This window comes from Rhipicephalus microplus, unplaced genomic scaffold (assembly GCF_043290135.1).
Source record: "Rhipicephalus microplus isolate Deutch F79 unplaced genomic scaffold, USDA_Rmic scaffold_18, whole genome shotgun sequence".
In the NCBI taxonomy this organism is placed as follows: domain Eukaryota; kingdom Metazoa; phylum Arthropoda; class Arachnida; order Ixodida; family Ixodidae; genus Rhipicephalus; species Rhipicephalus microplus.
The window spans coordinates 3,112,501-3,131,470 of NW_027464591.1; the positions used below are offsets into that span (position 1 = coordinate 3,112,501).

At 43.9% G+C, this 18,970-nt stretch overlaps 1 protein-coding gene across 1 annotated transcript in view; it reads right to left on the reverse strand.

Annotated features, from left to right (window-relative positions):
• LOC142785169 (phospholipid-transporting ATPase ABCA3-like) overlaps positions 1-18,759 on the reverse strand; it is a 77,738-nt gene extending 58,979 nt beyond the window's left edge. Inside the window, exons 1-5 of the mRNA XM_075883624.1 lie at positions 18,708-18,759; positions 15,608-15,915; positions 12,935-13,186; positions 8,333-8,639; positions 2,213-2,461 (exon numbers count right to left, since the gene is read on the reverse strand). Coding sequence (XP_075739739.1) covers positions 2,213-2,461; positions 8,333-8,639; positions 12,935-13,186; positions 15,608-15,915; positions 18,708-18,759 — 1,168 coding nt within the window. The remainder of the gene's footprint in view (positions 1-2,212; positions 2,462-8,332; positions 8,640-12,934; positions 13,187-15,607; positions 15,916-18,707) is intronic.
• Positions 18,760-18,970: the final 211 nt, after the last annotated feature.

The window sequence follows — 18,970 nt, forward strand, 5'->3', positions numbered from 1 at the left end:
GAGAATCGAGTTGCGAGTGGGCGCTGCGGCGAGCGTGCTGCGGGTGAGGGAGAAAGTGACGTCAACGCACAGCTATGGCGTGACCTACTCGGCACCGCTCCAATAGCTATAGCGTGGGTAACACGTTGCGGCGCATTTGAGCAGATACACGCTGGTACGGCATTATATACGTGAATCAAAAGCTGCTTCACATCTAAAAATGCGGCAAACGTTTCATAAATAGATACTGAATCACTGTAGCTGCATAGACAAATCCATGCGTAAGAAAACAATACTAGCGTCGCAGTTTGCTCACCTGCCCAAATTTTGGCATATTTAGTGCATTACATTATCATATACAGCATGAAGCTCGGGCAGTTTTTGCTACACCAATCTTTAAAGCCACGAAACTGGGTGCATTTTGTGGTAGGAAAACCACCCGGTGCAGACAAAAATTTCAGAAAATTGCTGTGGTCCTCGACCAAAACCAAAGTCTAGCGTACACATTTGAAAATAATGGAAGGGTTGCTTAAACAAGCTAGAGCCCTATAAGTATGGATAGCCAAGTGCTGTTTGGTTTGTGTGTATGGTTTGTTCACATCTTGGTCGGGCTAACAAACGATTTGCCTCAGAGCAGATATTTGAAGAGCTTTTCTTCTCTTCACAAACAATTGACACGTTTTACTTGTACCTAGTCTTAACTACGCCCCATATACCTTACAAGGAAATTGTGAGACAGCAAATAATGTAGCAGAACTGCCCAATATCATGCAAGCTAGCAACTACTTGTACCCTTTGCGTTTGAAAGAGTCCAGTATAGATCATATGTCGGCTGTGCTACCATGAATGCAAAAAACAAGAACTACACAAAAGTCATTGAAGTCCTGTCCTGGTAAAATACGTTCAAATACGCAAATATTTTTTGACGTAGAGAGCGCATGTAAAAAAAAAAACTGGCAGAATCATCATACAGTGGGAATCAATGACATGTGAAGCACGAATGAAGAAGGTTGCTAGGTCACTTTAAAATCAGCACAACGTTTAGAGGCGGAGGTAAATGGTGCCGTACATGAGAACCATGTCATGATTATCATGTTTACCGTGTCATTTACCTTCGTCATCTATTCACATCACGTGAAACCAAATTAGGTATATGTGGAGCTAGCGAAATGGCGGCGAGCGCATCATGAGTGTGTCATGTAGTCATGTGGTTAAATGACACGCATGCCATGATTATCATATTTGCACCAGTCGCATACCTTCGTCATTCTATCACGTACCGTAACACCAAATCTGGTATATGTGAGTCAAGCGAAACGACCGCGAGCGCATCATCAACGTGGAATGTAGTCATGTTTTTACATGACACGGATCTCATGATTATCATGTTTGCATCAGTCACATACCTCCGTCATCCATTCACGTCCCGTAATACTAAATTTGGCATATGCGAAGCTAGCGGAACAGCCGCGAGCGCATCACGAGCGCGGCATGTAGTCATGTTGTTACATGACACCCATGTCATGAGTTTCATGTTACAGTCTGTCGCTTGTGTTCACCATGCCGTCATGTCATACCATACCAGTTTTACAACATGTCATGTGAACGAAACCACCGCAAGAGCAGCAAGACCATGATTGTAAATCATGACATTCATGACGTACATGTCTTGATTTTCATGTTATGACTAGTCACTTATGCTCATCATACAGTCATGTTATGCCATACCAATTTTGGTATCAATACCATTACCGATACGGCCAGGAGAGCTACAAGTCCTAGGCGACGAGATAGATAGATAGATAGATAGATAGATAGATAGATAGATAGATAGATAGATAGATAGATAGATAGATAGATAGATAGATAGATAGATAGATAGATAGATAGATAGATAGATAGATAGATAGATAGATAGATAGGTAGATAGATAGATAGATAGATAGATAGATAGATAGATAGATAGATAGATAGATAGATAGATAGATAGATAGATAGATAGATAGATAGATAGATAGATAGATAGATAGATAGATAGATAGATAGATAGATAGATAGATAGATAGATAGATAGATAGATAGATAGATAGATAGATAGATAGATAGATAGATAGATAGATAGATAGATAGATAGATAGATAGATAGATAGATAGATAGATAGATAGATAGATAGATAGATACGCTGAGTCGCCGGAGTTCGCTAAGAAATGCTTCGCATTTAAAAATACTCACGACTGGCGAAAATCATGGAGAGCAACGTGGCGTGCATGAGACACGAGCTGCAGAAGCACATAAGGATGCAGAACAAAAGGAACGGATCGCTGAACTGGATGAACGCGCGTCCATCTTCGTTCCTTTTGACGCACAGAATGAGCATCATCAGGGTCACGATGATCAGGTGCATGAAAAAGCCACTGATGTAGTGGCTCACCCAGTAGACGCAATCGTTGAGGCCCACCACGCGCAACATCTCTTTCATACCTGAGCGAAAGGCAACCACTCGTTAAAATATAGGATTATAGGTGAACCCGTGTGATCGGAAGCTCGTGGCGAAATCAATCAAGCGCTGACCAATTGTACACAAACACACACGAAAACACAGAGCCGTTTTGGTGCAGCTACGAGAACCGAGATGGTGCCCCGCCAAGGTAGTCCAGGGGCTAAGGTACTGGGCTGCTGACCTGGAGGTCGTGGGATCGAATCCCGATTGCAGTGGCTGCATTCTAGATGGAGACCGGAATGCTGTTGGCCCATGTGTTCACATATGCCTAGACATTAAAGAACCCCAAGTAGTCGAAATTTCCAGAACCCTCCACTACGGCGTCTCTCATCATCATGCTGGTTTGGGACGTTAAACCCCTCATATCAATCAAGAACTTATATCAACGTCCCCATATTGTCAACGAAACGTCTTTGCCTTCATGCGTTTTGAACGATTGGTCGGCCCTTGATTTTTGTCACCAAGCATGTTTTAAGGAAGAAGCCCTAAATGCTTCATCTAGTCATGAAATCGGGAAATTTGGTGTATCCTGCCTTATCATCGCGAGACGGTGATGTCAGTACGAATGGTTCGAAAAAGACCAACCGAGTTATAATGAACTGTCAAAACTAACGCGGTACTCATGTGCCCGTACGTAGGCCGATGGCGTACCGATGGTTCCAAAGTTTCATTGTGACATGACATGCCGTCATTTAAGCAGAAAGGTGTAACGTCAGAGAGTTCCTGTAACACCACAACGTCATCACCATGGCCTCATATAAGGACACCATTACGCGACATCGGCGTTAGGTGCCGAAAACAGGCCGATCACCGAGACCATGCAAAGCCATCTAAGCTGCAGAAAACGTTGGAGATAGGGTCAGTACAGTACATACAGAAGACGAAGAGTAATTATAAAAACAGGATGGTTTAAGCCATCTAAGCTGCAGAAAACGTTGGAGATAGGGTCAGTACAGTACATGCAGAAGACGAAGAGTAATTATAAAAACAGGATGGCTTTTGACTTGCAGTAGCCTTAGGCGTGTGAGTTTCAACAGTTCAACTGCTTAAGCCTGTTATTGTACCGCGTAGTCAGAAGAAAGAGAGGTTGAGGGAAGGAAAAGACGTGACTTCTACATCCCGAACTGGGAGCACGGCTCAGGGCCATGTAGGAGGAAGAGCATATATCGTAAAACCATCAGTGACATGCGCTCGCTTCGTACTCCACTTCCGTCTTTCACGTGCTCCAATTGATTAAGAATGAGAACTCGGAAACTAGGGTGGACAAATATTTAACGTGCAACGCCACTTAACTACTTAGTGAGCAGGGTAAAATCCCGCAACATCACGTACCTCCTAATCACGTAACTAAATATTACACAATGTTATGTAACAATAGTCAAATGCTCAAAATCACATAACATCACGTAACTAGTGACGTGACTAAAATCAAGTAAAATCGAGTCACGAGACTAAATTCACGCATCTTCACGTAGCAACTCCTCACGTCCCTAATATATATACACGCAATATAACGAAGCATCTGGTCATTTCACTAAAAGCGAGAAATCTCATGCGAAAGCTAGTCACATGACAGAAATAAATATGATGTCAGGTGAACCTTAGTCGCATGGCTAAAAATCACGTGTCATAACGTGACTAAAATCATGTACCATCACGTAACCAAGTGACATCAGGCACACGGGCACAGATGTCACTTGGTTACGTGTCAGTAGTAACGTAACTAAATATCACGTAACCGCCAGTCTCATGACTTGTTGCCACGAAAAAACTGCGTATAACAACTAATCATGTAACTAATATTGTGTAACATCACAAGACATACACACGCGACTAAATTGACATGGTGTCGGTGTCGGGTAAAAGCGTGTCACTTGACGAAAAATTATGTCATATCGAGTAGCAACTGTCGTTTGGCTCATATCTCGTAATGCCCGAAATAATCAGTCACGCCGCTATGTTCGTGCAACGTCGTATTACATGTCAAGTGCCACGTTCCCGACCGAAACCACGTAACAGCTATAGTTCCCGCCAAAATCATGCAAGAATTATGTAGTGTGGCGAACCGATCCAAATAGGTGAATTACCATGTGGGACCCTACTTAGTACTACTGTGACCATACCTACAGCATTACAAGCAAAAACTTTGAGGGTCAGTTGGCCACCAGCGCAGCTATTTCTTTCAAACTTGCGCCACTTGTGCTAGCTGTAATTTTTTCTATAAAAAGAGGGCCATTGCACGTAAGTTCTAAGTTTACTTGGAAACACGGTATTTCTTATTGATTGATTGATTTTGGGGGGTTTAACGTCCCAAAACCACCATTTGATTATGAGAGACGCCGTAGTAGAGGGCTCCGGAAATTTTGACCACCTGGGGTTCTTTAACGTGCACCCAAATCTGAGTACACGGGCCTACAACATTTCCGCCTCCATCGAAAATGCAGCTGCCGCAGCCGGGAATAACACGGTATTTCTGGAAAAAAATATTACTACAAGCGAAAAATTCTAAAAATAGGCAGGCTGAGTGCCAACACTAACGAATCATGAATTAGAAACGTTTTACATTAAAGTGTAAAGTCGTGTTACTCAGAAAACCTACTACAGCAATTCCTTCCAAGCATTTCCCATATGTACTGACACTCTTCAATTTATTTCTTTGAAGTAAGGTTCCTAACTAGTCACTAACGCACAATGCCCCGCTAAAGATTATACTGATGGTACTTCGCTGGATATGTTGCCAGAAAGGGAATGTAGATGTTTCGATACAATGACAAAATATATAAAGCAAACTATTTTTCTGCATGCAAACTAATTACTGCATGCATTTAGAAACGAACGAAACTGCATTAGAGCAATTTTACTGTAGCCAATGTAAGTGATAGCCGCTTTTCGTTGAAACTTGATAATCATTTACTTGTAAAAAGATGCTCAAATTACCAGCAAAAAGCTACCTATGTCATACTGCAGTCATATTTCGGAGCCTGAAAGTTATGGTATAGCACTTAGTAGTGACGGCTTTCACAACGTGTTATTCGAACAACATGCATAGTAAGCTCTTGATTATACAAAAATTCCGCCTTATGCTGCCTTCGAGTGAACTGCTCTTTTCATTTAATGGAAGGAAAGTGGGCTCCTCTGAGGATGCGGTTCAAGCTCGTGCCACATGCGCAAACACGCTCAGTCCCAGAGACCCCGTTTTCGCCGTTATCCAGCTTCGGCACATGCAACACTTCGGCTTTTTTTCTGCTGTATCGCGCGCTCATGCAGATAGCATTGAGTTCACTGTATCAAAACACATAACAGGAACTCATTATTCAAACTCGCATTATATCTATGTCATTATTTCAGATGTGCCGAATATAGCACCCTTAAATTTATTGATGAACATGTGATTATTTGGTATGCCATATAGGTTGCGTACAATTCACGCGATGAACACCAAGTACTGGCAATAGAATTGTTCTTGATGGACAATGTCGCTTAACATGAAGGGAAGGATCTCAATTTCGTATAAATGAACGGTAGCGTTAAAAAACTCATATCGCAGAAATTCTAGCGCCGGGGTCGGTTGTGGGGAAAAAATACCTTGTCCGTCATCAAATATATTGAGAAAAGTCAAATAAAATAAAAAATAAAAATTTGCTGGCCCTAAGTGAGGATTGAATTCACCTGGGTCGTTTGTGGAACCGGTAAATGTTCTACCACACAGCCACGTATCTGCTTAAAAAAAAAACTGGAGGTACCTTCCGCTGGTTGGAAATTCAGTGAAAGTATTTTACAAGATGTATAAACGCTTTCTGTACACAGGATTCGTAATGCAACATGCAATGTCGCATTAATGTCGCGTGGTTCAAGCGTATAACTTTCCATCGGGTGTCGGAACAAGTGATTATTATAATGACTTTGTGCTGTAAAGCCGGCGAGCCATTAAAAAAGCCCACAGACTACTGCGCGTTTTCCCTTACGACTACGTATCGGGTGCATAGCCAGTTCAAAGACATTTCACCTGCACAATTGCTTGTAGTTTAAGGTATTGTACCCATTACACACAATACAGCCATATGCGAAAGCTGCACTAGCGCAAGTAAATTTCAGCATTATCGATTACGTAGTAGCGATCTCCAATTTAAACTTCCTATTATTACCATACAATAAAAAAGCATAGCCAAGCCCTCCATACAAATCGTGAACCAGCGAAAGCTAAAACGTGCGGCTATGGTGTTTAGCAGTGTGTTCAAGCCGACGTAGCCCTGAAGCCTTTCACAATTATTGATAGACGGTCATGTGCAGTTTGACGTCCCAAAACCGCCATATGCTTATGAAAGATGCCGTATTGGCGGGCTCCGAAAATTTCGACTACCTGGGGTTCTTTAACGTGCAGCCAAATCTGACACACGGGCCTACAGGCTTTTCACCTCCATCAAAAAAGCAGCCGCTGCAACAGGGTTTCGATCTCGTGACCTGACGCTCAGCAGCCGAGTACCTTGGCCACTAGACCACCATGGCGGGGCTTTCACCATTATTCGTTGCATGTTCGTTCTTCTTAATGAAGTCACACACCCGTTGTTTGCCTTGGGGTTACCACAATACTTATTTCACGTGCAGCACATATACCTTGCATTTTCACTGTCATTCAGTACTGTAATGAGTGGTTAAGTTCGTTCTACAACGCGTCAATCACAGTGGTTGTTTTCGAACCACAGGTGGTCACAGACGTCACCTGTGACTCCAGTGGTCAGAGACGACAGCTGCAGAAACTACCAGCGAACGCGTACCCACAATCACCCCATTGACGCCACCACTTCGCGTTGGTGCAAGCGTTTGACATGGCAAGGTAACTCGGTTGTGTGGTTCTGCAGCATCCGCCGGCCACCAGCGCTTGCATTCGCGTTCGCGATCTAGAGCGGCTTGAAAATTTGCCGAATCATGGGTACACGCAGTTGCTGCCAGCACTCGGACTCCCTGGCCTGTTCTTGAGCCCGGAATGCACCATCAGCCCATCGGCACCATCGGCCAATTGTGCCGCCATCTACGTACTTAGAAGCCACGTTGCAAGATACAAATAAATTGAATCTTACACCCTTTTAGAGGCTATACACTCCAATTCTGCAGGCAATAATAATCGTCATGTGTTCTTAATTAGGAATCAAATATGGCGATGTAATGTAAGAAGTGACCTTGAGAATATACCAGATCATCACTTCAGAAACAGCAAATCGTCTACAAACCCCTGATAGAGTGTATCACAAGAAATGAAAAGCGGCGCAAATAGGGGGACCTCTTCTATGCACTCGATGGTGTCGTGCTCTTCGCGCGTGATGCCGAAATCTGCTTTCTACACAGCAATATGGCGCAGTTTCAGGCCATACTCAAAATCGTTAACACCTTCTTATAAACACAATTTCCGCTACGGGACGACATCAAGCACACTCATAGTAGAGTATCAAGTACTCTAAATCATTAACCACTTTTTTTAAACAATCAAATATCTTCCAACGCTTACTCAGACATTGAGAACCACGCGACGACTTTGATCTCTCTCATAGTAGAGTATACCTTGTGCTCTAAATCGTTACCCACATTTTCTAGGCACAAGTCTTGGCCGCCGGGACGGCTTTGGGCTAATCCATAGTAGACTACCAAGTACTCTGAATCGTTAACCACTTTTTCTAAACACGCGCACTACCTGAAGTAAAAATTCCTTCAACTTGGAGGCTCTCGTTATCCCAATACCTGTTCTTCAGGCCCCTATAGGAGCCCTTCCAAAACGGCAGAAAGTAGCACAAGAAAATATAAAATATATGTTCGCAAGCCATAAAAGTCCGCATGAAAAGAAAAAGCTTTGTTCGCACCGGACGTTTTCTCCTCGCTGAGTCTAGCAACAAAGACGGCGAACGGAACCAGCATTCCGACGCAGAACCGCGTCAGTACGAGCGCGTAGTTCTTGGTGTCCTTGTGCTCTATGTAGGCCGGGTACGGGAATCGCTGTAGGAGCACGGGCCGCATCCGGCTCGTGGTGCGATTGTGCCTAATTGACTGGTACTCGAGGTGCCGCTGCTGCAGGGCGCCCATGATGGGCAGCAGCGTGTTCACCTCGGGGAAGCGCTCTTCCTTCGAGGGCCCCTCGGGTTGCGACAGAAGGCGTTGTGGATAGTTGACCTGCGGACAAAGTGCAGAAACCTTTTAAAACCCGCTTGTAGACACGTACGTAGAATAAAAAATGTAACAGTATTTGCAGAAGATCTAACGCTCTCCGATAAAAATATGCATACAGCGCAGGTCTCTCGGGGCTTTATCTTAAGGGGACCAAGACGAAATCTTTCTTGATCCATTTTTTTACGGTGTGATAGAAATATCACTCTTACCAGTGCTCGTAGCTGCGGCAGGTATCATCAAAAGAACGTAGTTGCTTGAGAGGCTCTAAACGCAGATGTACCTTTGCTCCATCAACATTGAAAATTTATAGAGACGCCACCAGCCCTTCTCGCAATTTGAGAAAGCTGTCGTCGTTCTGCTTTTGCAGGAGTTCCTGTAACTATGCTTGACTATCGTGATTTCGAATTTCCGACTGTTTTCAAAAACAACACGCTATTACGTTGAGACGACATGACATCATACACCTCTGTATTATCAACATGCTTCGTGCACCTGTGCCATGTCTGGCGTGCCCCGGCGTTGCTGCTGTCTCAGTACACGAACCAAGCTAAACCATCCAAAACATCTGGTCATGCCAAGTAGTAGTGCACGTCGTTTCTGAGACGAAGTGTAGGTGGCCAAACTACGTCACTCCAAAATCTTGATTGATATGTAGGGTTTAATGTCCCAAAACCATCATATGATAATGAGAGACGCCGTAGTGGTGAGCTCTGAATATTTCGACCACCTAGGGTTCTTTAACGTGCAACCACATCTGAGCACACGGGCCTACAACATTTCCGCCTCCATCGGAAATTTTGCCGCCGCAGCCGGGATTTGATCCCACGAACTGCGGGTCATCAGCCGAGTACCTTAGCCACTAGACCACCGCAGTGGGGCCACTCCAAAATCTTAGCGACCTGGAAATTGCGTGCATGGTTGCATGAGCATGCTGAAATGTAGCTCAAGACGCGCTGACGATCATAGGGTCATTACGTCACACAAAGGAAGTGCTACTTTAATGCATAATGATAACGCAGATTTATATTGAAAATTTTGTGGAGTAACATATTTTGATATAACAAAACAAGCAATATTTGAATACTGTGGAAAAAAATTAGCAGATCCCACGTACAGTGGAAATCGATGATATGCGCAGCACGAATAGGGAATGTTACTATGTTACTTTAAGATCAGCACAACGTTACGAGGTGGAGGCAATTATGCCTACACAACTTCCGTGTCATGATTATCATGTGTGGTTGTGTCGTTTACATTTGTCATCTAATCACGTCACGTGATACCAAATTTAGTATATGTAGAGCTAGCAAAACGGCTGCGAGCACGCAATGAGCGTGGCATGTTGTCATGTTCTTACATCACACGCATGCCAGGATTATCATGTTTGCACCAGTCACATACCTTCGTCATCCATTCAGGTACTGTTATACCATATGTGGTACATGTGACGCCAGCGAAACGGCCGCGAGTGCATCATGAGCGTGGCATGCAGTCATGTTGTTACATGACACGCATGTCATGATTTTCATGTTAGGGTCTGTCTCTTGTGTTCACCGGACTGTCATGTCATACCATACCAGCTTTTGCAATATGCCTGGTGAACGAAACTACCACTACTGCAGGATCATGACATGTTATTCAAGACATTAATGACGTACATATCATGATTTTAATGATATGACTAGTCAAATATGATCTTCATTAAGTCATGTTATGCCATACCAAGTTTGGTATCGATATCATTATCAAAACGGCCAGGAGAACTAAATGTCGTAGATAGATAGATAGATAGATAGATAGATAGATAGATAGATAGATAGATAGATAGATAGATAGATAGATAGATAGATAGATAGATAGATAGATAGATAGATAGATAGATAGATAGATAGATAGATAGATAGATAGATAGATAGATAGATAGATAGATAGATAGATAGATAGATAGATAGATAGATAGATAGATAGATAGATAGATAGATAGATAGATAGATAGATAGATAGATAGATAGATAGATAGATAGATAGATAGATAGATAGATAGATAGATAGATAGATAGATAGATAGATAGATAGATAGATAGATAGATAGATAGATAGATAGATAGATAGATAGATAGATAGATAGATAGATAGATAGATAGATAGATAGATAGATAGATAGATAGATAGATAGATAATGCTGAAAGTGTCCAAAGTTCGCAAAGAAACTCTTCGCATTTAAAGTTGTTGCCCACGTACGGCAGTCCATGGCCACGTAGTCCGGAGACATCAGATTGTTCATGATTTGCAGCAAGAAGCACCACAGGTCGTTTTTCGTGGCTTTCAATGAAGAGATAAACATACAAAGCACCCTCTCATGAAAAAGAAAAAAAACAGGGTTCATTTGAGTCAATGCGGCGGAAAATATTCACATCTGTGAGGTCACCCCATTTCAGGTTCTGGGATGTTGTCAGTCCTTTTAAATCCAACGTGATCCGGTGAATATGAATTTACATCTCCTTCTTGCACTCTCCGCCCAGCAAATGTAGTGGGACATGACGGCGATCATATTCCCCATCACTTACGACTTATGTTTCCTCAGTGCTCAAGCTTTGATATAGAAGTTGCTTGTCTTGTCACAGAGGTAAGCTATGGCGCGAAGTGAAAAGGAAACTGACAAAAAGTGAAGTACGAACTGGAACTAGATTGAAATAGGAGACCGGGAGGAAAAACCAAAACTGAGCGTAGGTAGAAAGTCAATTTATCACTAGAAAGTAATTTTTTAGGCAGCAGCAGCACAAGTCAGCTGAACTAGCTGCGGTTCACAATGAAAGATTATTCCACATTATAATACAGCGCCAAATTCCGTCATTTTACTTGCTACTTACCTTTTTGACGACATCGCTTTGCATCGGTTTGTTCTGATACAACCAAACGAAAGATCGCAAAACAAATCCGTACATTTCCTGGTTTTGAACAAACTCATCACCGGTCTGTGTCGTTTTGTCGTCTACTCCGTCGGTGCGTTCCAGGCCACCTTGATTATTTTATTTATGATATAACTTGGAAACAAGAATAAGGTAAGCTTTGAGTTCATTTTACTATCGCCCCGACAGGTCCGCCCCAGGTGTTTCTAAGTGACTGTGGCGCGCCATCTGTGCCATCAAAAGATGTGCAGTTGCTGAGTGAAAGTGATAAAACAGATGTGACGTGACATCACACAGATTTCACATTGCAATGTTCGCATCGTTATCGCAAAATATAGTGTGCTAGATGTGAACCTCCTGAAGTTGCTTTTTTACGGCACGCAAACTGACTTTACTGCACCAATTCAAATGGTCTCATAGATTGCCGTTTCCTCTTTCGATCATAAGACGTTGCCATTCAGAAGTTCTAGGTGTAGCTAGCTTAATTTCAATCTGAACTTAACGTTCCTGCGGAAGTTCAAGCGCACCTATAAATCCTTCTAATATTAAAATTACCCTCACGCGGTACCCGCCAGTTCCTGCTAGACACCTTGATAAATACTTATTTTACTCAAGGTAACTACAAATCAGTGAGCAATAATCGCCAACATTGTATACAACGTCTTATTGGAGTACGGAAGTAGGGTGGCAGCATCACACAAAAAGACCGCCTTCAAAATACACTCAGTGCTGATTTGGCGATTGGCGCCCGAAAGGACCCAACAAGTGGAAAGCTCTGGGGGCGCAGTTTAATTAGCCTTTAGGCTTACTGGTGATTGTGAAAAATAAATCACTACGTCCGCACTCTTTCTTTTCGTTTTTTTTTCTGCCCCTTGGCCGAGGTGATTGTGCCATGTAGCACATTTACAGCACTCAAATATTTTGGGGAAAGCCACTGTAAGAAACTCCAGAATAATTTTATCCGCCCAGTGTTCATAAACATTCACGCATATTTAATACGTCGGTGTTCTTTCACTTTGGCGCCATCGACTGCGAAATGTCGAGGCAACGCGACTCCCTTCATGCTTAGCAACCACTAGAGTTTCATGGCAAACACACACCTCCTAGTTTTCACTGGTGCCTCCCTACTTGTACTCTTCCCAGCTTTAACTGGATACTAACATCGTAAATCATGCAGTGGGCGACTAGAGCTGGTTACGCCAGTACATTCTACTGAACATTGCATAGACAACGACGGCAGAAGACCGGTTGGAGGTTATCTGAGACAGCTATCGCAGTAATGATGTTTCTTTATGATCTTGCTGTCGAAAGCTTCGTCTCGCTTCCTTACTGTTACTTCGTTACTGTTATGCGCGTGCTTGAATTCGTCGTGGCATCTCATGTACTTACGCGCACGTTGAATGGTAGCCGACCTCCAAAAAAATTGACGTGCAGGCTGACTGGCACGCTGTCTCGGTCCCCTGGAGCCACGTCCGTATACAGCAGCGCCACCGTGTGCACAGGCGTGCCGTTTTGGAGGCGCATGGCTGCCACGAGCTCCTTTTCGGTCGCGAATCCAGTCAAGTGGACCACCCGCAGATCCGCCATGGCATCATGCGTCAATCTCGCAAGGTACCTGTTCTCTATGGGCGCAAAGTACACCTGAAGGCCCGTGAGCAAAGTGCAAATGAGTACAGAACATGCAAGCAATTATAATTTAAGTGAACAATATTGAGTGTTTATGCCTCAACAATTAATGACGTGCCTTTCTATATACATAGCAAAGTGCGGGGTCTGTACGGTCCACACCCCACAGTCAAGTCAACCAGGACAGGACGATGCTTGTCTCTAAAAATTATCGTAAACGCTCGTTCTTACTTTCGCGTTAAATATAGCGGCATTCTCAATTATTTATCAGTGATAATAAGGTATTTGATTAGCTTCAACTCACATCACCTCCAATGGCACCTTAACGGACGGCAAAGTCATGGTTGTAAGCAGGGTTGTGTGATGCAACGCCATGGAGCAAGAATACTTACGTCGTTCCCGAAGGTCACGTGTAGCCAATGAATGTCATGCTGGTGTTGTGGTAATTTTGACTGCGGAGTTTCTGTGGTGGGGTGTAAAGTGGCTCTAATGTTGACGAAAGAGTTAAAATGACGACTGCGTGCAACTTCACCAACACGCAATGATGGAAGCTACCTATTTCTATCTCCACAATATGGCACCGAGTCTTATGTTTTGGTATTACAGAGTTGTCAGGGAGCAGTATGAGAAAAGATGAGGTCGAGAAAGTAATGCACTCTCATATTTTGTTGATATCGTATCATCATGATTTCATTGATATGTGGAGTTTAACGTCCCAAAACCACTGTATGATTATGAGAGACGCCGTAGTGGAGGGCTCCGGAAATTTCAACCACCTGGGGTTCCTTAACGTGCACCCAAATCTGAGCACACGGGCCTACAACATTTCCGCCTCAATCGGAAATGCAGCCGCCGCAGCCGGGATTCGAACCCACGCCCTGCGGGTGGTATCGTCTCATCATGGGCGAGAACATTGCACATTACCATGGCGCTGTGGAAAAAGGCAAGGTCTGCTTTCAAAAGAACAGACGTTCGAACACCGTCCTCATCACAAAAAAACGGCGGTTTCTGCTCGTTCTCCACACTTCGATATCCGCTGTCGTTGGGTCGGTTTTTGATCATGACATTATCAATTACTAGGAAGCTCGGGCAATTTCAGCCGTGGTCATGATGTTCTGCCTGGAGGCTTTTAAAAGTTTAACAAAGTGCAAGCATCTTTCCAAGTATAGTAAAACTTGTTTTAGTGTCGTCGCCAAGTTCATTATCGTCCTATTGTGCGGAAAATTATACCATAATGCGGCCATTACCTGTTTCTTAAACGTATCAGAAAAAGTTAACAGTCTTGGTTTATTCCAGCATTTCATATGCGAGTTGCTGTCTTATCAACTCGGATGGGCACTATATGGTAATTAGGACGAGTTGGTTGTTAAATTTGTTTTATAAAACAGTGCGTTATGAAACGAAGGACATCTCTGGAGCTGGGTTTATATGCTTCAAGTCATGTGAGTGCCTCTCCTGTACATTCATTTTCTCGTTGTTTTTTTCGTAACGCGCTGTCTTATCAGAGCTCGAATACGTGCTCATGGTACATAAGCACACTATTAAATAAAAGTAAGACTCAGAGAAAAAAATTCTGTATCATGTCGTCGCTCGGACTAACTAGGCCTCTTTTGAATACTGCGAAATAGTGGATACCGATACTTCATTGGTTCTGATGTAAACCTGGTGACCTGATCTCTCCTTTTCGAATTTTCTTTGTAACCTCCATCTGTTGTATTGTGCCGTGGTTCGAGTTTACTATATGACTGCTACAGAGCAGTCGGTGTGGTGACTACAGTATGGTGTCTTGAGCCTTCAACAACTAATTTTTCTAGTATATACTGTCGGAACAAATCATGGTGATTTGTTTTTTTTAGCTAAGCAATGTTGCGATACACTGTACGCGTTGGCAGAGCTTCCCTTCTTTATATCAAAGCATATTGAAGTAACAGCGATGGGTGCTTTCATGGACGCTGTAACGTTCTGCAGTGCTGCCGGCTTCTCTGGTGGAGGTGCTTGAAGGGAGTACGGGCCGAAGCAGTTCTACGTGAGAGTCAATTTAAGACGCGATAGCACGTTCAGTACGGAGGGCTTAGGTACTCCCCACAATACTGTCTAGGAATGAACTATATCGGGAAAGGTGCTGCTATCTACGCCATGATATGTAATGGGTTGGTGTGATTCCTGCCCTTATCGATTCACACCGCAATATACAAAAAGGAGGAAACACTCGTTTCGTGAGAACTGGCTAACCTCCCTGTCCTTCTTTTTTCAATGCTTCTCTTTCTCCTCCTCCTCGTTTAACAAACCAAAATGGCGGTGCCCATGTGTTTTACGTAAACATAATCTGTAGCACCTCGTCATTCTTACGACTGCTCAGCCACTGTGCTCGAATACATTATGTGAAATCGTGATACACCGTAGAAGTGTACTGGAGACTGACGTATACGTTCCCACCTGGGTGATCTGTGCCATGTCGGGCTGCGTGTTCCAGTAGGTATAGGTGCTGATGGGCCGAAAGTAGGTGTCGCCTCTGCGCACTAGTGGTTCAACAACCACGGCGTCGTCCTGGATGCCCAGCAGCAGCACCACCATCAGCACAATCTCGAGCAGCGTGGTGGTGTAGTGGCGCTGCATGCGCTTTATGTAGATATTCTTCCACAGCACCATCAGAAGCTGGCGCCAAGGAGAAGCGCCAGGATGGAGCGCCTCGAAGGTCGCACACTCGGGGCTACCCGCTTTAACATCGCCAGCTGCATTGGCACCTGCAACAGTAGCGGGCCACTGCTGTGAGGTATACGTCACAATGAGTCCCAAGTTAGTGCCCTTTGAAGCGCTTTATAAGACTTCTTTCATCGTAATGGTGCTGAACAACGAACAACCTTTATTGGAAAGGCGTTGTGTTGCGTCGGAATATTCGCTTTTGGTTTTGTTCATCGCACACCCACAGGACATTACGTAATTGAGCTAGGTGTAGCGTATATTATGTGGCTGCGGCAAAAATACCAGCCACCTTGCCCGAAAAAAAAGATCTTTGCCTCAATTCCTTCCAAGCTGTGCCTACCGATATCCTTCGTGACCGCGCTGCTCCTGTGTTCGAGCATCCAATGTCCTTTATGCGACAATAGCAGTGGCATTTCAATAGAGTAAACAATATTCCACTGAAGCTTTCGACATAAAAATAAAGCCTCTATGGTCGCTTGCGGCGATTCGCCCAAACGTTTCATTCCACACACAACACTGGTATTGACTGCAGTGTAAATATTGTTTTTCTTTAGCCATAGCGCACGCCTTTATGTCTGTAAATATCTGGGAAACATATTTTAAAGCCTATTTCAGCAATGCTGGCTCTGTACTATTGCCTCATAATTATGAAACGCCTAGTGAGTAGTATACAGACTAAAAAGTCCGGAGCGGCACCGTCTCGGTGACCGAAGCACGTTAGCTGATCGCCTCCGTGACTAATGTAATGATCCGGCTATTTTTAGATTTGTAACGCTTTTGTAGTTTTTTCGAAAACACATGACTTGTATTTGCTGTGTGCGCCGGGTAGACAGTAGGTACTTATACCCCTGTCACACGTAGCAACTTAAGTGCGCTTTGAGCGAGTACACTTAGCTGCGAGTGTCATTTGCGCGCTGTCACACGAGCAAGTTTAGTGTCACTCGCTGCAAAGTACACTTGGTGGCAAGCGCGTTTCTTAACCTTACTTCACTGCGACAGCTGCGATGAAGTGCGTAGCCTCGGTATACCAGTGGCTTGTACAGAAGGACGCTGTTGCCTGAAGCGGCGCTCATAATATATTTAAACCGTTGTTCTTGTTATGATGGATATTGTTGTGTATAAAACAAGTGATAATATAGGACAATAAGCTCGCTACTTTCCCCGTTGGGCTGTTTCCAACCACCCCGCTAGGGGGATGCGGAAGCACATGCACAGCAATGGCTGCGTCCGTCGCGTTGTTTACTTCCAGATGCATTTGCACATGTGTAGGTGAGGTGTTTTCTAGTAATTTAAGATGACATGTACCACAGCTGCTACTTCCACGAAGACAACGTGGTCTGAAGATGATAGGCAGGTGCGAAAATAACAAATATACCTTGTGGGTCAAATCTGTCAATCGCCACTGCCATCATTTTCTAAGTGCACTTTGCTTTCTCGTGTAGCAGCGAACCGCCAAAATGACTCTCCGTGAGCGTAAGTACACTCTCCCAAAGTGCACTTAAGGTGCCACGTGTGACAGGGGTATTAGTCTGAGTTAATGTAGAAGTATGTACTAACTGGCCCAGCATTCCATTTCATTAGTCTGAGTTCTTGCGGAGGAACTCACTTTTTACCATGTGGTCGCTGACTGACCTACAAAAATTACCATCCGTTTCTGAATCACCGAGCCTTCAAGGGTTAATTGTCTTGAAAGTAAACTGGCCTTCATTTTGTCAATTTTATGCCCCGATAATATGAATATCAGGCATGACTGCCAGTTTTATTTTTCAAACATTTACGGAAGTGCTTCATTGAAAAAGGTCTGTTTCACCGCGAAGGCGAAGCAATAAATGCGATAGTGACAAATAATCAGAATGTCACGCTAATCATGGCAAGCAACTCGGAACTAGCAGCGCGCTGCTCAAGCACAACGAGTGCACGAAAAGAACACACACGGGCTGATCGCCAACTTCAAACTGTCACAGTTTAGTACTTAAAACACACTCCTCAAACACAAAAGAGAACGCTCTGGTATACAAAGGACAGCTGAGAAATAAGCCCTGTTACAGTTCCTGCTTCGTGTTTCAGCAGAACGCTTTTTTGGCAGAAGTGGTCACTGCGGTGAGGGAAGTAACAATTGTTTGCTACGTAACGTCAATACAAACTTTCTAGAGAAAACAGAAACCGTGCAAACCACCCGAACATGAGGTAAGCTCGTGCGCATGGGTGACCACACCCTGTAGGGCAATTAAAAGGTGGTAGAGTTGGCGACATGCAACGATCGGAGTGACGATTTTTAAAGAACGTGTTTCGCGCCTTCTTATTGGTGATCAAAATAACACGACAAAACTCTTCCAAGATCTGCCTACCGCACTCAGTTAATGGTGTATATAGTTAATACGCTGTTCATATTCTTTAAGACATACCCTCTGTGGCCGTGTCATCTAAGGCCACGCGCTTTGAACCGAGGAATCGCAAGCAGATATCTTTGCCACAAAAAATATATTCCTTTGTTGCGCCCTACAGCAAAATCGTGTGGCATGACGTAGTACATTCAAAAGGAGAGCCGTAGCGATGCTTTGTGGATGCGTCTGGCCCACCAAAATAGTGCCACCTACTATAGCACACAACTCCCGCCTATTAGCGCTGTAGCTCAAAACAAACTATAACGGCAGCCCGCTATGGTTTTGCAACGGCTGGAAGCTTACGCGTCAGGTGCATCATCCAAGACAGCTTACCTATCGCATGTAATGTAAGCAATCATTACTCGATGTAATTGCGCCACAATATCTGTCTGCACTATAAGAAGTCATGTAGGAATCGTTAAGAAAATAATTAACTGGCGCTGACTCACCTTGGGGCGCTTGCAGAGCAGGTTCCCCAGGCTCTTCGAAAGCAACATGCATCTTCAATATCAGGCCTAGTGTTCGTAAAAGAACGCGTGCAGCAGCGCGTGCTAGATCACGGACAGATTCTTCTTCCTCTATTGCGATGGCACGTTGTCTCGAGCATCGCCGCCTCTACTAAGATTTTTATTGAATGAAAGATAAAGTAGGAGAGACACCAAAATTGGACGGTAACCAGACATTAAACTGGTTGCAGCGTGTATTTTGCCTG